Source organism: Liolophura sinensis, chromosome 7 (genome assembly GCF_032854445.1).
Source record: "Liolophura sinensis isolate JHLJ2023 chromosome 7, CUHK_Ljap_v2, whole genome shotgun sequence".
NCBI lineage: Eukaryota > Metazoa > Mollusca > Polyplacophora > Chitonida > Chitonidae > Liolophura > Liolophura sinensis.
Window position 1 is genome coordinate 42,950,513 of NC_088301.1, and position 26,894 is coordinate 42,977,406.

Below are 26,894 nucleotides of genomic sequence, written 5' to 3' on the forward strand. Positions count from 1 at the left end.
TGACCGCGCAAGTGCGACTGTGGGTTATTCTAACAAGCATAATACTGGCGCTGCATAATCTGGGGTACCGTATGCAAATTTGGAAGAAAGGGGAAAGAAATCCCAGTGGCGCCGTCTTCGGACCTACACAACTAAATCTGTTAAAAACGGTAGACTACTGATCGACACGTGAGCGCTATGTTGGCGGCAGGTGGCGCTCGAGTGCTGCACGTGATACCTACAAAAGCTAAGATGGCGAAGCCAGGAAGTGCAACGTCGAACTGGTCAATGTTTTCTGCTGTTTTTTGCGCTGTATTGTCCCTGTCTCTCGCTAATGTGAATTTGAGAGGAGACAGATATGTTCAGAAATTTGACATACCGGTTTTCGCGGACAAACATTCGGTTACGATAGCGGAAGACACCGATGGTGTGTACGAAGAAGACTGGGAAACTCTTCTACCAATGTTGGATCGACACCGACGAGACGCAGATGGAAGTTGTTTTGATAAAGAGCGAAAGAACTTAGGAACTGTGACAGAAGCACACAACAGTGTAAGTCATGGGTGAAGTTTATGTACCAAAATTTATAATGTGTTATTAACATTAGTAAGTATAAATTGGCAGACTTTCTGATATGTAATTTGACAATCTTCGTGACACTGCGAGTCCATCGGTATATCTAAAAAAGAAAAGTGACGTTTGAACTCACCTTAACTCACTTTTCAGCCACAAGCCAGTGCTGAGTTGACTTTTTCAGTAATATCAATGGTTATTTTAGTCTTACTTGCCTGCAACTTTACCCCGATATTTGGTAATCGCTTACAACAGACTTGATCGTCCCAACTTTAGCTCTAGATGACTAAACTTAGCTGAGTTCACATAATTATAGATTGTTTGGGAGTTGTAGGGACTAGGGTTATATTTATGTGTTGATTTCCACTTGCATCCTGACGTCATATTTTTCCCATGGTCACTCGCTTTTACTGATTTTTCATGGGTTAAAATTGAATGAGGAGATGTTTCCTCAAAGAAAAGCAGTGTAAATAAGACGTTTAGTATTCTAGTTTCAGTCATGTGTATGACATTGCTTCACGATGTATACTTTTTTTGAAAGAATTTACTTGACTAGTAGTGAAATGTTCTGGATTCAAACATGTCGGGTCCGTAGCCGTTTGCTTATACTACTACACCACTCAAGTTGATGTGCTAGAATGTGGATTTTAGACGCCTTTAGGACAGATGAATATGGTAAGGGTTGAATGCGCATGTGCTTGTGTCACATGCTTTTGTCACATGAACTACATCGGAAAAGGATCTCCTCCATATTTGGATAACCTCATGAATTGACATAAGGAGTGATGTTGAAAGTTACACATAAATATAACCATTCACCTCTAAAGGAAGCATTACATTGCATAGTTCAATGTTATTAAACGTTGAGGTCTAATTTTCTGACATTTACTTGCCTCAACATGTAATTATTGAATTCAAAAGTATGGTATGTCCATTCTGCAAGGCACTTGCTGAACGAAGTTAGTCTTCAAATTCACTCCGAATTAACAGCACACGCCAATTTCTGGTGTGGACTGAAAACAGAAGAGATCACTCCTGCAAGTTTCAATTCATTTCAGACTAGTTACATGCAGAAAATCTCATAAAGTTTTGACTAACTTTTTAATAATGTTGTGTGCCACCAGCTATAATTTATTTTTCTTGCTTGATTGACTGGGCAAATTGTTCTTTCTATTCTACATCCATGATAACTGATAATCGCTAAAGTTGTCATTTCAGACTGGTTGCATAGTCTTGTCTTGTTAGGTTGAATTCCGTATCTTTTTGTTGCATAGTTCCAAGATTTAAGTACACCCGACTCACCGTAATAGCACAAAGTTATTTTGACGAGCAATAAGGAAATATTTCTTTGATTTCAACAACATTTCGACTCAGGAATGGATTTGCACGTACAGGAGTGATCAAAAAGACCTATTTCTTTTCAGTATGGTAAATTGGTATGTGCCACTGTTTTTGAATGGATTTAACGGTAAACTTTGATCCGCCTAGTGCATTGTGGAATGGACCTACTGTGTTTTTCAATTCAACGACTAAATGTTGAGGCAGGTAAATATAAGAAATTGTTGAAAATAGACCTCAACGTTTAATTTAATTGAACTACCCTATATAATTCTTAGCTCCCCAGGGCACCTGACTGCTAACATCCTGAGCTGGTGATTATCCCAAGGGTAAATATCCATCCATATTTCAGCAAGCTCAACCTGTCTGCTGGTTCCAAGTTACCTAAATGGTGGCTGTTTCCTGGGCCACACTATCGCAAACGGTGGGCATATGTGTCCCAGAAACCAGGATGGTGTATGTGATGGGTGGCCATATTTGTGAAGTTCAAACAAGCAGAAAAGTTGAACTCTCTGAAACATTGATGGATGTTTACCTTTAGGGTGATCATCAGTTCGAGGTTTTAACCATCAAATGCCCTGGGGCACTAAACTTTGTGAAGGAGTAAGTTAAAAAGCCGGGAAGGTTAGTAATCGACTGTTGTCTGAAATTTTACGATGCATTCCATGACTATATGCGAGCCCCAGAAAAGCATAGGCATCCAGGGCTAACCAACTTAAGCTTAGATTTCTTAAGAGTTCTGTTGGCTCTTGTGGAAGTACAGACCTGCACCAAAGATTAGTCTGAATGGAGTCAACTGGTCAGGTTGTACTACAACATGAGGGTCGAAAACAGAGCTTTACCAATTTTGTAAATAAAGCATTTCTCTGTTAATTGGAGTCATACATCTCTCGGAATCCCTCAAGTTGTCAGCATGTAGATTAGGGATTTATCTGCACATAGCACCATTGTCTTCTGTCTGCTTTATCCCAGAATTTCACTAAAGTCATATTATGGGATAGAGTAGACAAAGGAATGGCGCCTTATCCAGTTCCATCACTAATCTCTACGTGTTGACATTTTGATGGATTCTGTTGATATTGTTTTTATTTTAGACAAACTGCTGGTTGCTAGGACACAGTGAGGTACAGATGATTGTAGAACTAAGGGAGAAATGCTATATTTCTAAAATCAGTAAAGCTTTTTTCCGACAGTATTTTTCTTTAAAATATTTAGAGTACTATGACTGGGCCTGTAGGATTCTTAATGGCCCGGTCACCAGCTACTCAAACACTCCACATCTGAAACCAGTGCAGACTGAAACTGGTCGATTGGGACTGGTTCTTTTGCGTGGCTTAACATTGCTAGTTTCGTTTTACAAAATATGTTGGGTTTGTTTTATGTGGGAGCGATGATCCGCTGCAACATAAAGAAGATGAGGCTGCTAAAATTATCGCAAAATACATTTGTGTAGTCTAGCCCAGACAATGAAATTGACAGTACAATTAAATGACGTGGTCGCCAGCAAAGGTGAAATTCCTGCTATAAACGCCTATGTGCAATGTGGCCTAACTTTCTGACCAGTCCTCTAAGTCTTAGACACAATTAGCCTATCATGGGCCTACATGTACCAGTGCACTAAAATAAAACCACTTGTATAAATCCCTGAAAATGCTGGTGAGTGGTGAGTAGTCTACATTTTATATGTGTAATTCATGTCTGTGAAATATTACAACAATGTTAAGCTTGAAAGTTACACAATAAGTTACTGGGCCATTTTCTGCAATGTTACATAACTACCACTACTCAAGAATAGGGAATAAGGCAGTATGAATCAAGTCATTACATGCATTCACCTAGAGAGGAATTTGAGTGGGTCATATTATATGATATTTCCATATGATGCCAAACTGGACACATCTTTGACATTGTCATCATGCATCTCAAACAAGTAGTATGTAGTACAGTGTGTTTCTTCACTTGCCTAGCGTTATGTGGGAAAAGTGGGAAAGGATTGTTTGCATCTTGAATGGTGGAAGCTCAAACAAGTATGACCATCCTCTGAAGGTGTCTGCACATTGGAAAGTTCTAAATAACACAGCTGCCGAAGGACAGTGCGTTGAATGAAAATACATGTACATGTAATGGGAATAATAAAAGAACAAATTGTTTTCTATAACATTGATAACCTAGATTGACAGGTAAATAATTTACATGCAGGCCTTATAACTTTCAGCCAAACATTACCCTTGATTTATTTACTTATTTGATTGGCGTTTTGTGCCATACTCAAGAATATTTAATTTCTACGACGACAGCCAGCATAATGGTGGGAGGAAACTGGGCAGAGTCCAGTTGAACCCCACGACCACAGTACTCTTGATAGCCAGGTTGACAATCGTAGATTAAAAATTGTACTTGACCCATAAAACCTTTGTATTTAAATACAGGATATTTACTCAAGCAAAGTCTGATGCAAATGTGTCAACAAATATGACATTAAATGTATGTGCACTGTAAAAGTTTACAGAAATATTTTAATTAGAGAACTTATTTTATTTTCAAGTAAACTTTTGATGAGCATTGTCTTGAGGAAGATTGGGGTTGGGATCGATTTAAAATTCACACTTGTGGTAAACAGTGTCATGGAGAAGTTGTTTTGGGGGGCAAGGGGGGAGGTGGTAGTGGGTGTTGATGTCACTGTTATGTCTTGTCTAACAGTATAACAAATGACTGCACTAAATTTTGTGTTTTTTATGTCATGATTCATAGTTAATTTTGATTGGATAGTGGTGCAAGGTGGCATTGTAGTACATGTGCTACACCCTGCGTTGTCTATTAGTTACATTGTGTTACATATAAAAATCCAGAAATTGTGTTTTATTAATCTTTGCTACATGTACATCGGATTCTGAGTAAGGTCTTTAAAAGCAGTGAAATCTGGTATAAAAAGTGAAAAATTATTCATACATGTGGGACTTTTTCCATATATGTATCTGTTTAAATCACTAACTTTCTGGCCACTTCCCTGTCCTGTTGCTCTTGATATACCCCCTTCAGTTAGCCTGACTGGTACATCATAAAACTGTAGATGCAACTCCTGTGGTTTTAGTCATGAATATCTCCATGTTCATAAGCTATTGGTCATGATATTCCCATGTGGTATTGCACATTCATGTTGTGTATGTGTGTGTATATATATATATATATATAGAGAGAGAGAGAGAGAGAGAGAGAGAGAGAGAGAGATTTTACTTTTTACTTTTTTGGAGGTTTTAAGTCTTGGCCAGTATACATGTTAGATTGTTAGACAAGTCATTTGCATGTCACAATATCTGTTCGTTATACATTGTGACACCACATACATGGATGAGAGAAATATGACATAGTATGAAGTAATTCTGTGTATATTTAAATGCTAATGATATTTTTTTTATTGTGTCTGTAAACAAAACTCTGTTCGTGATGTGAGGTAGTGAAAATTGAAACACTACCGTGAGCAGCATGAAGAAGTATTTCTGTTAATGGTGTATAAGCCCGGTCAGCTTCCTAATTAGCAGGAAACACAATCAGATGCAGTGATACAAAATAAAAATTATCATTCATCTCACAGGACCACCAAGACTTGAAGAGACCATAGCAAATGTTTTTGGCTAAAATTTCCTATGTGGTGATCAGATCAAATTTTCTATATGTATCGATACAAATTCAACTATTCCACTTTTAGTATGTATCAGACTCGATTTTTGAAAAAGATGCCTATAAGTTTTATTGATTTTGAATAGTAACTCATCCATGAGTATGTAATGCAGTCAGTGGAATATCTGCCACTAAGCACATGTGGTCACCTAAGGTTCTTTGCTGGCTGAGATGGCTAAGGCAATGCAACTGACAGAGCATTCATTGACTAATAATATATATTCACATGTATAATGTCAAGATCTTGCTGTTTTGGTAATGGCTTTACGTCGGGAGATTTTTCACCTACAAGGGGTAACATCATATGTATAAGATTGAAATTTCTTAATGACAGTGGTACATGTATTTATAATACTTTGTGTTTTTGTTTACAGTACAGGTTTGGAAATGACACCAACCAGGGCCTGGCACTGACATGGTGTGGAGAGGGTGACAGTGGGGTAAGCTAACAACTACTGTTTACAATACATGTACATCTGACTTCTCATTTGTACCTATTAGTAAGGATTTAACATATCAGTAATTGTAAGTTAGCACCAGTATCCGTGCATCTGTATGTTATGTACAGGTACATGCACATCTAGGCATGCCTTTTGATTCATTAAAATGTAGAACACAGTTTAAAAAAAAAGGTGCAAGAAAAAAATTGTTAGTTTGTAACTTGTAGAAGTTATTATGATTTTAGTGTCAGTCAACTCAGTTGAATAGGTTTACAATAAGTTGTACATGTAGATATGGGGATTTTGTGCAGGCAATTCTAGGACTCATAATTGATGATTGCATGAATAAATGCTCCTGAAGAACATTTTGGGACCATGAAAGCAATTTGAACATCTAAACTGTGAACCAGTATGAAGCAGCCTTTTTTATTTTAAGCAGCTAAAATGAACCCATTAAGTTTGGATTTCAAAATTCACATTGAATATATATTCTGATAGCTTAAATATTTAACTGCAGCATCAAGATTCAAACATCAGGTGTTATGTGTTAAATATGTATGTATAGCTGTGGAAGACATTTAGTTGGTACTTTAGTTATTACATTGCAGATAAAAGCTATACGCCTGTGTATGTACAGTCTTGTATAATGTGGAGACTGTACAGAGTTTTTTCTGTGACCATGTTTTTATATAAATAAATAAAGACTTGTAGCATGTTAAAAACTTCAAAATAGATATAGTTGAATTATACCCCTGTTTACATGTATACATGAATATACATGTGTCTTAAATTGCCTGGTAAATAATGTTGCTACAAAACTTTGCCTATTACAGTGAATGTTTTGGAAACGATTAAAACAAATGTCTGGACATCCTGTTAATGCTGTGTGAGACTCTTTAGTGGTCTATGTTGGAGTTAGTCAGTTAAGTTCTTTTAAAGAGTATTGATCTGTCAGCTGCCATTAATTTGCATGTTATGATGTGAAGCAACAGCTGTAGCTTGTCCTACATGTATACATGTTCATGTGTAGTATATGTACATGGAGGGGGTTCTGTGTCCTGAATACTGTAGAGCATGTATATGAGGTTTATTTCCTCGCATTTCTTGTAATTATCACAAGGAGTTTTACAATGGCCTGCTTGTAGTGTACACTTCAAGCACCCCTACTGTTAGTTAGAATTATAGTAAGGATGCCTCAGGTGAATGAATTAATAAATAAATGAATAAGGTGAATTTTCCATGAAATTGTTATTAACTAGTGAGGTACCTGGCTTCACCCACATGTTAAGAGATCTTTTTATGTTATGTTTATGTGAAGGATAAAAATTTGACACCAAGGGTTTAAATCATTATGTATACACTTTTCAAAATGCCAAAATCAATATTTGTCCCAAAATGTGTATTGGAAAGAAAATCATTCTTGTGTAGATAACATTGACAACACTGATACACATGTAGTGGCGTGACATCACATTGAATGCAATGAAAAATTAAGTCATGTGTAATCATTTTGCTCACTTTTGCATAACCATGAAAGTAATTCAGCTGTGCATGGAATAAATTATTTTCCACCATAATGCTGACTGCCATTGTATAATTGAAATATTCTTGAGTACGGCGTAAGACACAAATCAAATATGAGTAAATGAATAAATATAAATCATTTAAACCACCGGTATGACATATACACTCAGTGCAGGCATGGCCTGTAGCATGACAAATGTATGTTGATATTGTAACATGTCTTACCACCCAGTTGTAATTGAGATTCAGGGGTGATGTAGGGACTAGTGTTTATATATTATATGTGTACACTGTAACATTAACACACTATCCTGCACTTGGGTTTAACTCCTTTTGATTTGACATATGAGATACATGTATGTCTCGCTATATACCCATGATATACATGATGTAATGTTTTGCAGTTGTTTTGGTCTGGATTCTTCATTCAATTGTTGTTACTGATAGTTTATTCTTATTTATTTATTTATTTTTTTGGCTTTATAGAATTTGATTGTTGTAACAACTCAGGAAGTTTCATCATTGTTCAAGACCTATGTCAAGCAATCAGTTGTGTATAGGACGTAAGTATAATAAGGTGTACACTGCAGTATATTTTAAAAAAGTCAAGGTTAAAACCTAATACAAATACCATGAATAAACTTAATACATATATGTAGATAGTCTCAGAGTTCTGTTATAAGTTTAATATATAGTACACAATATGACTTTTGAATAACTACAGGTAGTCCCTGGTTTTTATAAATATCAATTCTTTAGTTGTTGGGATATACATTGGTGTACATTGTATTTTTGTGAGGAAGTGACAATATGCTATAGCAAGCTATAGCTATCAAAATGGGTCAAACAGGTTTATCTTTTATTCCAAAGCTGTTAAATTGCTTTTAAAAATCATATTAGAACTAATGTGGACCAATTATTTTTGTTTTGTTTTAGTGTTGACCAAGGTAAAACATTTGAAAATATCAATCATTTTGTTGATAATGCCATAATCAGAAAAACCAACGGACTTCAGAGAAATCCACATGATTCATTTTCGGTAAGTACATGAATGGAGATCTTAGTTTTAAGTGGTTACAGGGGTTTTATTTTTCAGATAAAGTAAAGCAGAATTTATTTGCATTCTGGTATGCACATGTAAATGTTAAAGTAGTATAATATTGAAATACTGAAGTTCACCTGAAGCTTGAAATGTACTTTTAGAAGCACAATGACATACAAGCTTTGATGCAAAACACTTACATTTTTGGTGAGGAATCATTACAGTGTAGCACTGTAACAGAGATTCATACATTTCAGTTTTTGGATCCAAGTATTCAGGGGTAGAATTCAGGTAAAGGCTGAAAATCAGGGAAGAAAATACTCAATTTTGTGTTTTTCTGGTACGAATGCTCAAATTTTTTTGATAAAAACTGAATTGAATTCTGAAATATGCACATAGCGATGAGCAGTCAGATTCAATTGCCAAAGGCTGCATCTGTGACAAGCTAAAGTAGTCATGTGTGTATTGGCTGTAATTAAATTAAAATTGAGTGGAAATCCATTTGTGTCTAGTTTGAACAATCTTTGGTATGCCAGGAAAGTGAAAGAAAAGTATATAGAACACATGCTGGCATCCAGTGAATGTCGCTTTGATACACACTATCCCAACAATACCGTTTGAGAACTACGCAATGTTTAAGTGGTTTCTGACCTGCTTCAGAAGACGATTAAAATCGAAAACAATCCAAAACTAATCAGGTTGCTTAACAGCATGCATGTCTTGCTCCAATAATGGTGAATTTGTAAGGTTTACATTAAACTGTTCAAAAGGCGACCGATCACTTTGCCAGTTGATTAAAAGTCAAAGTCCTGTGCGAAAACAAGTGATACCTCTTAGGTGGTTGGAATACTGCTTACAGTCGGTGCAGATGTCATCTTCTGACATAGTGATAATCCATCCCCTGTTGTTTTAATCTCTCATCCAGATTGCAAGGATTAGCGATAACGTAGGAAATAAAAAAAAGGGTTATAGCCGCTCTTGGTAATACCTCTTGACGTGCTTTTTGGCCATATTATAACTCAGAAAATTAAACAGTGTTAAGATTTTTTTTTCAGCATTTCCTCGATTAATTGTGTGACAATTTATTCCCAGGAATCGTTAATTATTCATCGTGAATTTTTTTGGACTCTGAAAAGGCATAAATTTATCATCATGAAATGTGAAAAATGGCAAAGGTTGGTGAAAGGAAATGAAGCGCTTGACGCTGCACACCTAAAACAAGGTATTCTCAAACAACATGCAGCAACATGCCTCAGTATCAGATATTTATGAAATTATGCCTACAAACTTAACTTAACAAACTTAAAGAACCAAAAGTTGTCTCATGTATGAACTGGTCTGTAACTGATGTACCTCAAGATTATTCAGAGGTCTAGTCCATTTGATTCGCCACATCAAACATGATAATTGGCCCCACTCTGACCTTCAGATTCAACCTCCAGTTTAACATCACATGAATCAAGCCCTTTGAAACATCACAGACACTGTTTTGTTACATTCTCCAAGTTCCAAAATGGTTAGTGAGACCAGCAAGTTAGTTTTGAGGTGAATTGTTCGCGTTGAAAGCCTAAATTTAAATATTTCATTCAGTATGATTTTCGACATCACTGCTCTTTGCACCGTGCAAGTCATTGCGAGAGGTTAGATGTCATCGAGACATGACCTAGATTTAGGTCACAATGTTGAAGCCAAATGTTTCGATAAATGAGCTTTTATGAATGCTTATATTTTCAAAAAAATGATAGCTTGTTATCTCATCATATACTAATGGACTGTGTTGTTTTCTGATCACAGATTTCCTCAATGTTTTCTAGGACTACATTTGGTGAAATGTGGGATTCGGTTTCACATATATCGATATTTATAAGTGTGCATCTCATCTACTTCCTTGTGAAAACAAACAGACGTCATCTTCTCTGTCAACCACCTAAATCCGTTCAAAATAAATTATGGGATAAATAGGATATGCTATTCGTGACGCATTATATCAAATTTATTAAACTCATGATGTAATTTTCAAATTGCACCAATTTATAAAATTAATATAATGGGTCACTCATTATATATCCTCTATATATTTTGTGTAATATTTGTTAGTTATTTCCTTTGTTCTAATATGTATAACAACCAACAACTTAACATGCATAGTTTATAACTGTTTTGTTATATACCTCTGAGCAGAATAAGCCTAATCTCATGTTTACATGTTTACCTTTGATGTAATTCTTGTTAATTCCTTTCTTTCCTTTAATATAACAACCAACAACTGAATATACATCACCATGGTTTAAATCTGTTATTATACAAGGTATATCTCTGACCAGGATAATACACTTGTGTAAAGTATATGTATGTACCAGCAATAAAATCATGAGCAGAAATGTACCTGAAGTGAAACTAAACTTTCTCTGAATCTTTATCATGCCGTGTTACTCACAATTTGTTGCCAGGTGTATCTTGTTGCTCACTCCACCAGTTCGCACTACAAAATGTATGTGACAACGGATGGAGGCATGAACTTTAACCCGTACACAATCCCTTACGATTTGGAGGATAGCTTCCATTTTCACCCGGAGAAGAAATATAAATCCCATATTCTGGGTCAGTCAAGTGATAAGGTATGTATAGAAATTATAGTAAATCCAAATAATTTGGAACATTTTGTATGCATCCATTCAAGTGTTCTTTATTAAGTTCTTTATTTTTTTTTGGCAAGATTAATACAATTTCATTACCTAGAATGTTATCAAATTTTCATGTACTCACCTCACTCCAGTGAAGGTAAACTTGTAAAAGTGTTAAAGAATGATGTACATTGTCAAAATTGCAATCAGCCTTTGCAAATACCTAATGCTAGTCTTTAAAATCTAAATTTAAAAAATACCTTCACTGCTTCTTCCTTTTGTTGAACTTAACAAGTTTACTTTTATCAGTGTGCATGTACATGTAGTTATTATGTATCTTTTGTTGTTATATAGATTCTGTACATTACGAAGGATAATGGAGGCAGTTGGAACAGAATTGCTGATAATGTGCACGACTTCAAATGGTGAGTTTGTATAATCAACATGAGACGTTCTATTATCTTAAAATTATCCAATTTTGGAATCTAAAACCATTAAATAGGAACAGTACAATCTGCCTTGGACATATGGGTGTAAGATGAATTTATTTGACATTTTGCTTAAAGTATCTTAACCAGATCTCATTTTATAATGTTCACAGGGGAACAACAGACAGTGAAAGTGATCCATTCTATAATGGTTTAACGTTGTATGCCTTGGTTCACTCCAGTACAGGGGAATGGTGGTCTGCAGGTGAGACTAGTGACAAGGTTATTCCATTGCCAATCAAAGTCTCATAGACTGAACATACCTGTAGCATGAATGTTTTGATATTTATTCAGTAACTTAGCCACCAGTGACTTGTTGATTTCAAATGCAATTTAAAAACCTTTTGGATTTGTTGGGAGGAAGAAAAGCAATTAAACGGAAATTTTTGTCTTTCACATCTGATTGGAGAGAACAGCATGCTTACTGTAATTATGCATATCCATTTCATTATGTACAAATACATGTACATGTATATTGGTGTATAACTTCATTTTGGTATTGAGTCATGATTCCAAGATGGAAGACAGGAGGAGAACAGATTGCAGTTCAGAGAAAAACGTACCAACCAGTACATGTGTAAATGATATGTTTTCTGGCTGTCTCTCGAGTACCAGGTACCAGACATTTCGTTCTCAAGAAGAGCAATGATGGAGGCAAGACGTGGTCTATTTTACTGGCGAAGGCTCAGTCATTTGGCATAGAAAGCAAATTTCTGTATGCTTCCATCACAGACGAATCGGTATGTAGCATTTCGTATTTCAAATGTATACTTGTGTGCACTGTTAATGTAATCTGTGGTTGTATTTACATACAGATTGAACACCAAAACTGCAATGTATTTTTGAACTGTTTTAAGTTATTTATTTTATTGGTGTTTTACACTGTACTCAAGAATATTGCATTTATACGACGGCAGCCAGCATTATGGTTGGAGGAGACCGGGCAGAGCTCGGGGGAAACCCATGACCATCCGCAGGTTAATGGTCAACTTTACCACGTATAGTCAGAGAGGAAGTCAGCATGTACTGGACTTGAACTCATAGCGACCACTTTGGTCAGGGGCTCCTGGGTCATTGAGCCGTGCTAGCTTGCTAACCACCTCGGCCACAGAGGCCCCTTAACCTATTATTTAATGGCTCAGGTTGGCCTTTGTGGCCTGGTAATTAGCGTGCTAGCGCAGCCCAATAAGTCTGGAGCCTCTCACCAGTGCAGTCACTGTGAGTTCAGGAAAGTTCTGACAGCAGCTTGTGGATTGTTGTGGGTTTCCTTTGGGTTTTGCATGGTCTCCTCTCACCATAATGCACTCTGCCTTCATATAAATGAATCATTATTGAGCACACCCTAAAACACCAATCAGATGAATGTATAAATTAAATTACAAATAAATTAAGTGGTTAAAAAAAAAGCTTTAAAACAATTTTAAGTTATACATGTGTATTTAGTTGCTTGAAGTGTACATGTAGATACTACTTGAGACATCCTGCACTTAATATTATTGAATAAGATTTAATGTGGTTTCTTTTTTTCACCTGTATGGCCTGTTGTAGAGTTCCAAAAGAATAATGAAAGTATCAACAAATGCAGGTCAGACTTGGGATGAAACACTACTACCTTCAATCATAGATGAACAGGTGAGTCGTCATACCAATTCTAAAACCGTCCAAATTGCATCATGTAAATTCTTAATTGGATATTTTTGTCAAGATCAATATAGGTATCACAATCATGTCTGTCTTTTTCATTGACTGTCATGTCACTGTCCTGGTCTGCAAAATTTTGTGTCCTCTCATACGAAGGCTGTCACGCTAACCCTTAATATCTATTGATGTTGATCTCATTGACTGGCCTCAGTGGTGATGGCACATAGGCTGAATGTTGAAGTAATGAACTATGGATTTTTAGTTGAACATTAAATGCGATCATGTACTCGCATAACTTGTTGTGCATGTAGAATGTGCACATAAAATGTGCACACTGTGCACTCATATTTTCCTTGAGACCTGCTTGTAGCTAATGTACAGTGAAGTGCATTCAGTGGTTCTAGCCAGCTCTAGAATTGCTCCTGCAGATCTGTCATAATTTATCATCAGTAGAATGGTGATAAACAAAAACCATTTATAAATAAATATCTTGTGTTTTAGTTCTACTCTATTCTGGACAGCTCTGAAGGAATGATTTTTATGCATGTGGACAACCCTGGAGGTAAGATTTTTATGGGCCTATAGAAGTGTAAATGATGATGTTCTGAGCGAAGATCGCACCTCTTAATTTAGCCCATGTAACAACTTGATTTCTAGTCAACAAATTACAACATTCAGTCAGTCCGTGAAGTCGGTGATGTACTGTATTTCGCCCATAAAGGTTAGCTTTTTAAAGTGACACATTTTGTTTCAGCCTGATTGATCCATCAGCCTTATAGGGTCACTTTAGAGTTTTCTGTGAAGTTTGATTAATCTGTTACCAACAAGAGTATGTGTGGGCATCAAGGGTGCCATTTGAAGGCCTTTATGTGCTTCTTGAAAGTGCATTTTTACAGTTCAAACTGAAGATGCAATACTGTATATATATACATGTACCATTGTTCAAAGTGAAACCTGAAATTGTAACATGCATAAGTTTGGGTGATTCCCCCAGGCTCAGGCTGGTTTCCTCTGACCATAATGCTGGTTGCCCTCATATTAAGCAAAACATTCCCGTAAATACTAATCAAGTATTTACGGGTATGGCGTAAATACTAATCAAATAAATAAAAAAACAAACTTAATCCTCTGGATAAATTAGTTCACTGGATAAATTAGTAAATGGAGTTATTTGCCTGTCAGCAAATTTATTAGTATTGGATAATTGATGACAGCTGGTTTTGAATCCTGCAGACACTGGACACGGCACCCTCTACACCTCTGGGGACAAGGGCATTATCTTCTCAGAGTCTCTAGAGAAGCATCTGTACCCAAACTTCGGCCAGCAAACAGACTTTTACAAAGTGGAGTCCATGAGAGGTGTTTACATTGCCAGTCAGATGTCCGAAGATGACAGCATCCACACTCGTATCTCTTATGACAGAGGAGGCGTTTGGGGATCCATTCCCAGGCCAGCAAATGTGCCCTGCAAAGATGAGTCAAAGGTGGGATATTGTACTTGTATAGTCCAAAGTATGACGTGCAGGTGTGTGTGTGTGTGAGTTAGTGCATCGACAAATGTGTGTTTCAAAGATCTAAAATAAACCCAGATGATACTTGTATTTAATAATACAGGTCTAGTATTGGTTCACATGATGAATATATGTTCCAAAGATCTAAAACCAGCCCATTGATACCTGTAAATGTAGAATACGGGGATCTAAACCCTGCTCACATGATTAATGTGCTTAGCAATGATTCAGATCCAGTTCACAAATTACACGTAGATGTGTATTGCAGGTATCTAAATCCATTGTTGATAAATGATAAATATGATAAATTTGCATTACATTGGTCTGAATCTTCCAAGGTTCTAATTGTGATAGCAGATGTTTGCAATGCTATGTTACATTTTTACTGGCACAGTGATGCTAATATTAGATTACGGCTATTTTGATTATAGGAATGCAGTCTCCAGCTACACAATACATATAGCATTAGTCAGGGAATCAAAGCAAACCCTCTGCTGACCGTTGAAAGTGCCACAGGACTGATACTGGCTCATGGTAGGTACTTCACCAGTCTTGTATAGTCTGGCAAACTGTGGAAATGTTAATATCCACTCAGTTTCATGGAGTATTATTTCAGTTATATTTACAGTGTCATTGCATGAAATATGTACCCACCCAGAATAAACACTGCAGACAAATTCAGAAACAGACTGTAAATTTTGCTAAGGAGAATGAGCCTTCAGTGTAAACTAACAGAAAACAAAACACCCATGGGCAGGTTTCATGAACCTTTGCCTTTACAAAATGTAGATAAGTGGATTTCATATCAGCATATACAGCGTGCTTTGTCTTGGTAGTTAAGGGTTTTCACTTGAGGTTTTCATGAAATCGACTCAAGGTATTAAGTTCTTCCCCATCCTGATGGGTATGATTGCATTCACAAGTAATGTATCAGACTGACCATGATAATACACCAGAATAAATTGTGCTTGGTTATTTTGACAGGCCATATTGCAGACTCTCTTCAAACTACAAACCCGGATGTCTACATTACCACAGATGGAGGTTACACCTGGCGAAAGGTAAGGACGAAAGGGAGACAGACTCAGGCCCTTTAATTATTATTTGCTGATACAGGTTTTCATAGAAGTCACTTTTCCATGTACCAACCATCACTTTTTAGGCAAAACTGATTTTTTTTTCCAGCTGAAATTCAGGGGATTTTTGTTTTGACTGACCGTTCAAGATACTAAAATAGAATATTTTTGTACTATCCTTCATTGATTAAAGTAATTGTCACTGCCTATGCATGAACTCAAGCTTGCTTCCTAGTTGATACAGCAGACTGATAATTATTGCACATGGCAGTTATTGTTACATGTATTTAAGGATATTAGTCCAGTAAAGTGTGAAGACCTGACCAGAAAGTTTATAACCTAGAGCACTCTAGACTGACTGAAACTCACAACATGAGCAATTTATCTTGACATCACCTTTAAAAATTATTCAATAGTCTTGAATCAAGATAGAATGGTCATGCATTAATGGCTTATGGAATATGTGATTGTCACTTTGTCTGTTAAAGGACATGTCAAGAAGGATCTAAAGAAAGAAAAAACATTGGAGAAATTCAAACATCATGCAATCATGCTTACATTTATACTAGAATATAGTCTGAATAGTGCATCCAGATGAATATTTTGTGGACTATCTAAATTCTCTTGAAATATTACCCTTACTTGTCAAAATAAACAAAGATTTCAATCAACAAAGACAGTTCTGACTTGACAGAGTACTAGTCACATGAAATTTACCTCGAAATTGAGCCTCCGGTAATGAGAAAATTCAGAGATCCACAACTGTCACTTTTTCCATGACGAATACGGCTGAATCTCAACGGCCTGAAGTCCTGTCTGGCACACATCTCCATGTTCAGACTTGCTGTTATAGAGAATCGATGCCGCTGCTAACAAGGCTTTAATTTCGCTGCTATAATAAGCCGATTATCAAACTTTGAACTCCCGAGGGGGCCTCCATGGCTCATTTGGTTAGCGCGCAAGGGCAGCGTAATGACCCAGAGGCCTCTCACCAATGCGGTCACTGTGAGTTCAAGTCCAGCTCATGCTGGCTTCCTCTCAGGCCGTAAGTGGGAAGGTTTTCCAGCAACCTGCGGATGGTCGTGGGTTTCCCCCGGGTTCTGCCCGGTTTCCTCCCACTATAATGCTTTGGCCGTCGTATAAGTGAAATATTCTTGAGTATGGCGTAAAACACCAATCAAATAAATAAACAAATAAATTGAACTCTCGAAAATGAAACTTAGATGCAAACTGTGCATGCCTTGAAAGGAGCTGAAGGTGTTAGCACCACCTGACGGCAGGGGGAGAAAACCAGTCAGACCTTGTGCGCTCACATGCAGTTACTCGCGCTACACTAATGTCAAAAACAGAATGATCAGAAGCAGAAGAAGGACAAATTATTCGTGAGGAGCATTTTGGCAGAGACCAAAAAAGCTAACTTTGTGTCATGTTTGATTTCAAACACACCTCCACTTCCAAAAACTGCTTTCCTAAATATAATCAGCGCTGAGGGTCATGAAGATTTCCGTGAAAGAGAGATAACTCATAACACATCAGGTTGCTTCACTGAACTTTAAATGTGTTCAAATTAAGTTTATGTAAAATTTTAAATATTTCTTTCAAAAAACAACCTCAGATTGAATAAATATAACCAGTTATTGACTTGTTTTTGTTTCTTTCAATCAATGGACCGAATATGGGCACATCCAGATGACTTCTATGAAACCCTGTGATATGTAACACTTTGTCCATTTTGAAGTATTTTATAGTGTCAGTCCATTTTAGCAAACCATACATGTATGTCATTATGAATTTATGTCTTTGTTCTTACAGATTCTAGATGGCCCGCATTTCTATCAGGTGGCTGACAGTGGGGGTCTCATTCTGGCTGTTCCAATGGAAAACAAAACTGCAACTTACCTGAAGTTCTCACTTGACATGGGGAATTGTTGGCACACATATAACTTTACAGAGGAGCCTTTGCACTTCACAGGCCTTTTGACAGAGCCTGGGTCCAGGTCCCTTAAAGTCAGCTTGTGGGGATTCGGGGAGAAGGACAGAATATGGAATGTTCATACCATTGATTTTGGAAAAGTTATAACTCGCAAATGTGAGTATTGGAAATGTTTAGTGATTTACGTGTACTTTCTTGAAGATTTTTCGTATAATTCAGTACATTTACAAATAGGGATGTCACCTTGAAATAAGAGACATTTGCTATGGTGGCTGCACTTTACCATACTATCAGCAGAAGAGCAGTGATCAAACAGTGTCTGATTTTGATCAAATTTTATCTGTATTCATATTGTGTAACCTTAGATCAGGTTCAAAATCCATCTTCATCCATAGATAAGTTGTTCGTGTGTACTGTGGGACATGCATTCTTTATGAAATTATGGTTAGCTTAATTGTTATTGCCCCTTCTTGAAAAGAGAAAGGTACATAAACAATTGCATGTGTAGGTCAGATTTTTTTGTAATTTGCTGATACCCATAATAATCAACTGTCACAGGTTACATTGAGTGCATGAAATGCCTGTGGTTGGTGCATTTTTGGGGTGTATCAAATTGATTTCTATCCATCTCATTATCATGTTTGTTTTTTGTTTTTTTTTTTGGTAATATAGTCATACATGTACATCAAGAAGAGAGTAGTGAAACATTTTACATTTAGCCTGTGGGTCACTTGTGGTTGGTGCATTTCTTTTGATCTTTAAACATAATATAACCATTTACCCTCTGAATATATTTGAGTATAAACATACATTTACATGCATGAATTGATATGCTATAAGATTATGAAAAGCAGGGTTAATTCTTACAATCTTTGCAACTCTTCTTGTTTGCTGCAGTACTGTTAAGGAAGTCAGGATAAAGACAGATGTCATGCGTACTTGTCTAGTATGTCAGTTTAATATATGTATTTATCTTGTTTAGGTGGTTCAGAGGATTATGAACAATTTACAGCTCATTCCCAGCATCGCAAAAATGAGAAAAAGGATGTGCAGGGTTGCCTTCTTGGAGTTAGGGAAACATTTTTGACACTGAAAACTGATTCATGGTAAGGAAGCTCTTCTTTTCTCTTCAGTAGTTATTTGATTGTGCTATTGGTGGTGAATGAATTTTAAGTCCCAAAAATTAGTACAAAGACATTTTCATTTCAACTTATGCAGTACACCTACATGTGTATAACTGATGCTTTACTGGTTTATGAACACATCTGGAACAAGTTTCAGCTAATTTCCCCACAGCATATATGATGTTTATATGAATAACTGGGTTATTTCATTTGAGAGTTTTGGTCCTTTCAAGATAGACCTAGTTTGGGAGATACCCAAGGTATGTGAAGTCATCTTCACCCCAAAATTGCCATCAATTACTCCAGACTTGCAGATACCTCTTAATTTAGGATCTTTGGCATTATGTGAGTGTAGATTTCCCATTTTAATGGATACATTTCAATGCCGTCTTCTTCAAAATAGAGTTACATCTTACACATGAAGCTGTAGTTTTCGCACGCTGTACATGCGTAACAATGTTTGATTGTCTCGCATCACGGCACATCAACCCACTGTCAAAGCATTCATTTCTTGTCATTTAAAGCATCTAGCACTTCATACTACTACTTCACTGTAGAACAAGCTTTAAAACAACATGGGCATCCAGGTTTATACATGCAGCTTGGAATGCTCAAACAAGGTTGAGCAGGATTGAAGGGATACAACATTTGCTAATTACTCTTTTTTTCGTTTTTTTTTTTTTTTTTATAGGTGTCAGAATGGTTACTATTTCCGTCCCCAAAAAAATTCAGAGAATTGTGTGTGCACAAGAGAGGATTATGAATGGTATGTACAAAATCTAGTTCTGAAGAATGGGAACATGGCCTGCCTAAAACAGTTAAATTTTTGGAGGCAACCTTACTAGTCTAACCTATGACAAAATATTTTTTTATGAATTTAAAAATTAGAAATTACATTGACATGAAATCAAACCTTCTCAGTGGATCTCATCCTAAAGAGCATTTTAAAATGATGGATAACATGATGACATAACTGCTTCACTTTTTACTCCTCTATTTTAAGAGTGCATTTTATAATACAAATGCAAATCATTCTTGTTCCAGTGATTTTGCCTACTATCGACCAGAAGGTAGTGATGAATGTGTGGAAGAAAAAGAGTTCACTAAGAAGCATGTAGAAATCTGTGAAAGAGGCCAAATAAAAGAACTCATATCAGGAGGGTAAGTAACGATGTAATCTTAGCAAGTTTATTCATTATATGATGTTGATTTTTGTCCATCTTATGCTGTGAATGGTTGTATGCTTCTCCAAGTTCCTCTGATATTCCACCCCCATTAATGCTGCCCACCACAGTATGCATGTAAGCGAAATGTTCTTCAGTACAATGCAAAATACTAATCAAATAAATAAATAAACTTGTTCATCTTGGCATTTATTGGTAGCATGTTATTAAATTGTATAATTGGTCAATAGATAATAACAGTGAGATGATGTGTGTCATAAAGAAACAGAAATATATGTAATGTAGTTATTCCTATGGTTTCATGGTTAGCGTAACCTTTTTATGTTTCCCCATGCTTACAGGTGGGCTGAAATGGTTTTTGATTTTTAGTTTCAAATTTGAAGTTATAAGAATAATACATTGTGATGATTGTCTTAAATTTTTCTGTTAATTTGTTTACATGTATGACATGTATAACTTACAAATACCTTATCTTGACAGTTTATGATGTGCTCAGAATGCCATAACTTGTTCACACTGGCTATAACATGGCAAAAGGATGGCACTGGTTCATTCAACAGACCATGAAAAACTGCTTTGTGCTCTTTTCTTAAACACAAATGGCTAGGACCACCAATGACATTCTAAGAAACAAGGAGGAAAGATATTGACATTGTAAAGATTGATATTAACGAGGCTTAATTATTTCACAAAGAAAACTGTCACAACCTTATATAATATAATGACAGAAACCTGTCAAAAACAATTTTTGTTGAAAGTGAAACCAAATTGATAGTTCACCTTTAAGTTGTTCTTAAAGTATCTATGGGATACTTTCCATGACCTTTTCTGTGTGACTATCTGTCCGTTGGTCAGTCTGGTCATCTCCTGGGAGACAATCTAATCTCTTGAGCAGCAAGCATACCTGTAATAAAAACTGCATCTGGTTGTTACATGTTCTTAAGGCCAAGGGGTTTTCAGGGCATTGCACAGTATTTTATGGCGCTTATATTGAGGGCAATTGAACTGTTGTTCAGGTACCGAAAAATCCCTGGCGACAAGTGTACTGGAGGTTATGTTCCGCTGCCCACGAAAGAAGTTAACCTGAAAGAAAAATGCAAGGAGGGGGATGAGATAAAAATCATTAAGCAGCAAGTAAAGGTAATGATAACAAAAAACAAAATCCATTTCTTTCAGAGTAGCTTATTTGTCATTTGGGAATACCAGGCTAACCTGTTTGCTTGTTTTTTTTTTTTTTAAGAATGGTCATGGAGTGAAGCACAATAATTTTACATCAGTGGATGAATTATTTTCAAACAAAATTCAACTTAGTATATGGTGGTAAGAAACCAAACTTGAGAAGAAAGTTTTATGTTTGAAGTAAATAAAAACTTGTGTAATAACTTTTTCAACCCAAGCACTTCAAGGTAAAGCATGAGTAAAGGTTGCACTTGATTAAGGCTTCGTTGTTTTATCAACTATCTCTCTTACTGAGTTCAGTAACTCCAGACCTGAATGCTTTGTTCTACTTAAATGTAAATATTAGCTTCTGCATTACTTGAAAGAAAGCACAAGTGGTCATGGTTTTCAAAGACTGAGAAGACCTTCTTTCTTATTTTTAGCAATCTTACATTGAAAAGGTGGAGAGGGTAGATGAGGTGGATTCCCCTAAACCAACTCCCAGCCAGTCTTCTCACAAGAGATTCCTCATTATTGGTGCCATTTCCATTGTTCTTGGTGGGCTGGTCTCCGTCATGTCGCTTTATTTCGTCTGTAGATATTATGCACTTAGAAGACAGTAAGTTTAAGTTCAAGCTATGCCATTAGCAAGAACCCTGTGTTCCTCTAATGTACATTTAGGATGTTTAAACTGGGAAGCAGAGAAGTTTGTGTTGTGTTCTATTTTATAATACAGTTCTATTATCTAGTGTGTTTTTTTAATTTTAATTTTTAAGGACAAATTTGGTGAAATGTGAAAATTCAGTAGTAATTTTTGAAATAGAATGGATGTTGTAGTATTGAAGTGGTGAAAGCAGCTAAACTGTAGAACAGAGCCCAAGATTAATTATCACCTTTTTCCCATTACAGTCAAGTGACCTACAGGTATTCACTTTTGAACCAGTCAGAAGAGCAAGACTTCGATGGAGATTTGGAGCATGTATTGACATCACAGAAAACTGTGTATGATGATTCAGAAGACGAAGTTAGTATATTTAAATGCATCTTAAAAGTAAACTAACATCATTATTACCCCTCTGCCACAATTGACCTAGGAGAGTTCTTGTGCCTGTTGATGTTAGTGCTCCCATCCATCCATTCAACCATACTTATGGCAGTAGGTGTTCAGTGAATTGCACATGCATCGTATGTGATGGCCACATGGGTCACTCTACAACTTCCTAAATACAGGATTACTAATACATGTAGGTGAAAACATACCAGTATATATACCCATTTAATTGATCAACTTTATAACATGCAAGTAATCATGATTTGTATATATTTACATATACATGTATGAGTTTCTGTAAGTTGTTGTAAGCATGAACTCAAACATTTTGTTGGAAGACAACTATAATACGTTTTGACTTATTATTGAAATGGAAATATGCCATCTAGGGTGAGAGTGATGTCAGTGTGTGTTTTGTGCAAGCATTCTCAGGCACTTCAGAGTACATGTGGCTTGGATTATTCCTTTCTTTGTACAATGTGACCCTACGCAAAGAAACAGTCACTGATACCATAGTGATACACAATTTACTCTGTCTGCATTTCTGTGTGATGATCTACCCTGTTAAAATACCACTGTGCTAACAAACACATATGACAGTCAATAATACCTTATTCAAATCATGCATTCATCTTGAGATCAAGTTGATCAGCTGGACATAATGCATAAGTTTTACATATTTAATGACTTGAGCTTATTGTTCATTTATTTCATGTAATAACAGTTCAAAATATGGTCCGATTTTTGTAAAAGTTTGTGTGCAGTGTCATTTTTTTGTATCATTGTGTCAGTGTTGAAACCAGTGAGATGCATGGAAAAGTTTGACCTGTCTATTGATTTTTATGATTCTTATGGGTTATTGACTTACATGTAATAACTGTTTCAAAGATTGTCCAATTTTGATGTAAAAAAAAAAAAAAACAACTTTTTGCAATGTTTCTATACTTAGTATAAATACTAAGTATCAAGTATATTTAGAGATGAATATGAAATTCTTTGAATTCGCTTATATTGATTCATTTATTTTTTCTGCAGGACATAGAAACAAGCCGACCAGCCTTACCAAATGGCCGTGCCAGTTCAGGCCACCCCAGACCACGACCTACCAAACCAACTTCAAATGTCATGTCTTACCATGATGACTCTGATGTGGTGAGTACACTTCCCTGACTGCTTGGGTGACATTATGATGTGATATAGTTTACACAACAAAATTATGAAGTTTTGTGGAAGACAGCCCAGGTTTTATTCTTGTAGGGGTAATTTTTTGATGCTGCAAAAACTAGAAAATGTTCATGTGAGTGAAATGGACAGATTACGAAGCAAAACAAATTCTTCTAGACACATTCATATGAATATTCATCATCCTCATGTCTGCTGTTTTTTGTGTTTTGTAGGATATGTTGGAGTAACACTGGTCCCAAGACAAAAGCAGAACAGCAGAAGGAATAGCTTTATCACCATGTACTGATGCCGATCGTCATGTTGTGCGCCTGGACGTTTTATCCCAGCTCTCGCTGTCACCTGTTCCATAAACTGTGATTCATTCCATACCATTATCTACATATATATATATATATATATATATATATATAAATATATGTATCACTAGAGGGAGTGATCTTGAAAAGTTTTCAACAGTGCTTTTAGATTGCTTATATGAGGCTGTTCTTTTTTTTTTTCTTTTCTCGATTTCCATTCAAAAACTGTACCGGAAAAGGTGGACCTGCCAGAGAAGGCGTCGTTTGTTTTATGTCCTTTCCCGAACCCCGACCCGTTTTTCCATAAAGATTCGGTTTGGTTATTGTTAAACTGCAGAGGAGAACTTTGCATATATGTGATGGAATCTAGATAACTTATTATTGGTGAACAAAAGGCAAAAGTAAATAACTCTTCAGTTGTAGAATGCCTGGTAAACAGTGCCAGGTGTAAGGTTCAAAAATAAAGAGCCTCACATATATGCATTTAAGGTTTGTTTATACATGTACAGTGTACTTATTGTTGTTTTGCTGTTGCAGATAATGTAATTTCTAACAGATTTACCATGTTTCAGTGAAATTTTTGTAATCTAATCAGCAAAATGCATCTGTTGATTATAAATTTTACCAAAAGCATTTTTAGAGGAGATCATTACAGCTTATCAGTCAATGGATTCCTAAAAAAAAAAATGCTCTGGCCTGTGCAGTTTGGATTTCTTTTTGTCTTGTGTATATAAACATTCTCTTGAGTAAAACAACAGGTTTAAAAATGTATCTGCTTTACTACATTGTAGCTTTCTTCAATATTGTTTCACATAATTTGTATGAAACTCCCAAGTACACTATCATCTTAACTGCTATACTTTGGTATTAACAGTAAATCGTTTTTGTGATTGTAATGTAATATCATATTATTTTTCACTAACTAGCCATCCTTTTGCAGTACATTTCGTACAGCACGGCAGTGAGCTAGTGAAAAATTCTGTGAAATTATGAGTGATGAATTATGAGTATATTATTCGTTGTGTTAGTACCAGATCTATACATGTAGGATGTACATAAGTGCCTTTTGCATATATGACAGGACATTTTACAAGATACTCTCCTAGGTTCTGACTAGCTTGGTTACTGTGTAGAGAGGGTTACCGTGTACATGTACAGGTCATCAACAATGAGAGAGCTAATGAGATCTCTGAAATATTTAATGACAAGCAGAGAATAGAAGATAAATATCACTCTTTTCTCTGTTTAAGATACTCATTATTTCATCATGTTTGATGTACATGTAACTTTTTCACATAAGTATGTATTTGTATATATCTGTTAAAATGGTTGTAGCAGTCTAAAACCTAAGAAACATGGGTGACTTTTTGTTGAAATTTCCAACAAATAATCATATGGTTTTTTCATATTTTCTTTCTTCTTTTCTCTTTTCCTCAATCAGGAGTGGACTTGATTCAAAGGGACGTGGTTCTTCATGTCTATTATTGTACCAAACAGTTAACATGAGTTCAATTTTACAAATTTTGATCAGAGTGTATCTTTTCTTTTTTTTCTTTGCGTAACATTGTCTTGAGTGTTAAAAAGATTTTATGCCATTAAAATGACTTTCATTGCTCATTTTGCTTAATTTGATACCCTCATTTTACCCTGGTTTGTATATTTCATTGATGCACATGTGTGAACGCTGTGTTGTATGGTACATTTTGTAGAAATTAATTATGTTGGTTAAATTATTTATTCTATAAGTTTTTATGATTCTGTATAATATTGGACAGGTTGATGTGACTACGAACATTTGCCAGGTTTATGGTTAATTTGAAGGGTTTCGTGCTGATAATTCATTTATTTTGGGGGAAATGTGGAAAAGTTTATATCATTTGTACGCTTGCCATCAGAATTATAAGCAGTTAATATGAACAGAGATTGGGTTCGTACATTTTAATCTCAGAGAGGAGGAATTTTGTGTGAGAAGCACAGATAGTAGTATTTCATAGAACCCAGCGATACATTCTAAGTGCTGTGTTTCTGTAATAGTTCCTGCCACTACAGTGTATATTTTACTCTGTTCTGTGCTGGTTTGCTACTATTTTGATTGTTTATATACACTATAGGTGATAGCTGTTCAAATAGACTGATGCAGAGGCAATTGCTAAGGAAAGTAGTATGCCTAATATATTATATACATATACCAAATCAAGGGCTAACTTGACTAACAGAGTTATTTTTTGTAACGACTTGTACATAGAAGTAGATGTACATATATAATGAATGCTGTTGCCTTTCCATGACAACTTCTGCTCTTGAGAATGGGGTTGCAGTTTAGAACTTTGCTACAAAATAAAAAATACTTTTTATCATATGCTTATACCTACTGTCTTAACTGATTTGGGTGGATGCATACAAATAAAGGTACGTTACAATAATTAATCCTTTGTTTTATTCAACTAAGCGTTGAATGTACAGGCTGTCATGTATAATTCTTTATATTAGTTCTGATGTTTGTGTACTAATATGTCGGCTCGAAGTAGGTGTGCACAGAAAGCACATCCCCAAGCAAAATGACTTGAACAGGCAAATGGGGCTCACCAAGGGAATCAAATCTTGTAACTGATGGAACAGATGAACCCTGGTAAGGCAGATTACAGATTGAACTTGTTTCACAACTACAAATAGAAATGCCAAGAAAGAAGAGACCGACATGAGGAATCCTCCTGAAAATCGTTCATTAAACCGACAGATAATTCAAAATGCTCAATTTTCGTTTGTTGGAGCATTTGAGTGGGCATGCATAGTCTATTTTATACTATATCAAGCCATTTAGTGGGCATCACAAATGCAAATTTCCATGTGAATACATGATATTTTGCCATTTACTAAACTTTAATTGTGGTGTATGTATAGTTATGGTTTCGCTCTTGTTGGAAAAGGGTCACATAGACAAAAACAAAACATCGTATCTTCTCAGTGTTGTCATGACAGGTCTTGCAGAACCTAAAATGTATGCCTTTGTATAATATGCAATCATACTTTCTAGAAGATGAAAGGTATG

The 26,894-nt window shown here is 35.9% G+C and overlaps 1 protein-coding gene across 1 annotated transcript; it reads left to right on the plus strand.

Annotated features, from left to right (window-relative positions):
* The first annotated feature begins 225 nt into the window (after nt 1–225).
* On the plus strand, nt 226–26,272 carry LOC135470188 (sortilin-like). Its single transcript, XM_064748992.1, has 22 exons — nt 226–531; nt 5,943–6,008; nt 8,019–8,095; nt 8,469–8,571; nt 11,025–11,192; nt 11,553–11,623; nt 11,800–11,891; nt 12,302–12,426; nt 13,235–13,318; nt 13,829–13,889; nt 14,561–14,811; nt 15,270–15,372; nt 15,823–15,899; nt 17,727–18,003; nt 18,830–18,953; nt 19,663–19,737; nt 20,016–20,132; nt 21,172–21,295; nt 21,757–21,932; nt 22,223–22,337; nt 23,400–23,516; nt 23,762–26,272. Exons 1-22 carry the CDS (start codon nt 232–234, stop codon nt 23,774–23,776), a joined length of 2,718 nt encoding a protein of 905 aa, XP_064605062.1. The 5' UTR covers nt 226–231; the 3' UTR covers nt 23,777–26,272.
* The last annotated feature ends 622 nt before the right edge of the window (nt 26,273–26,894 follow it).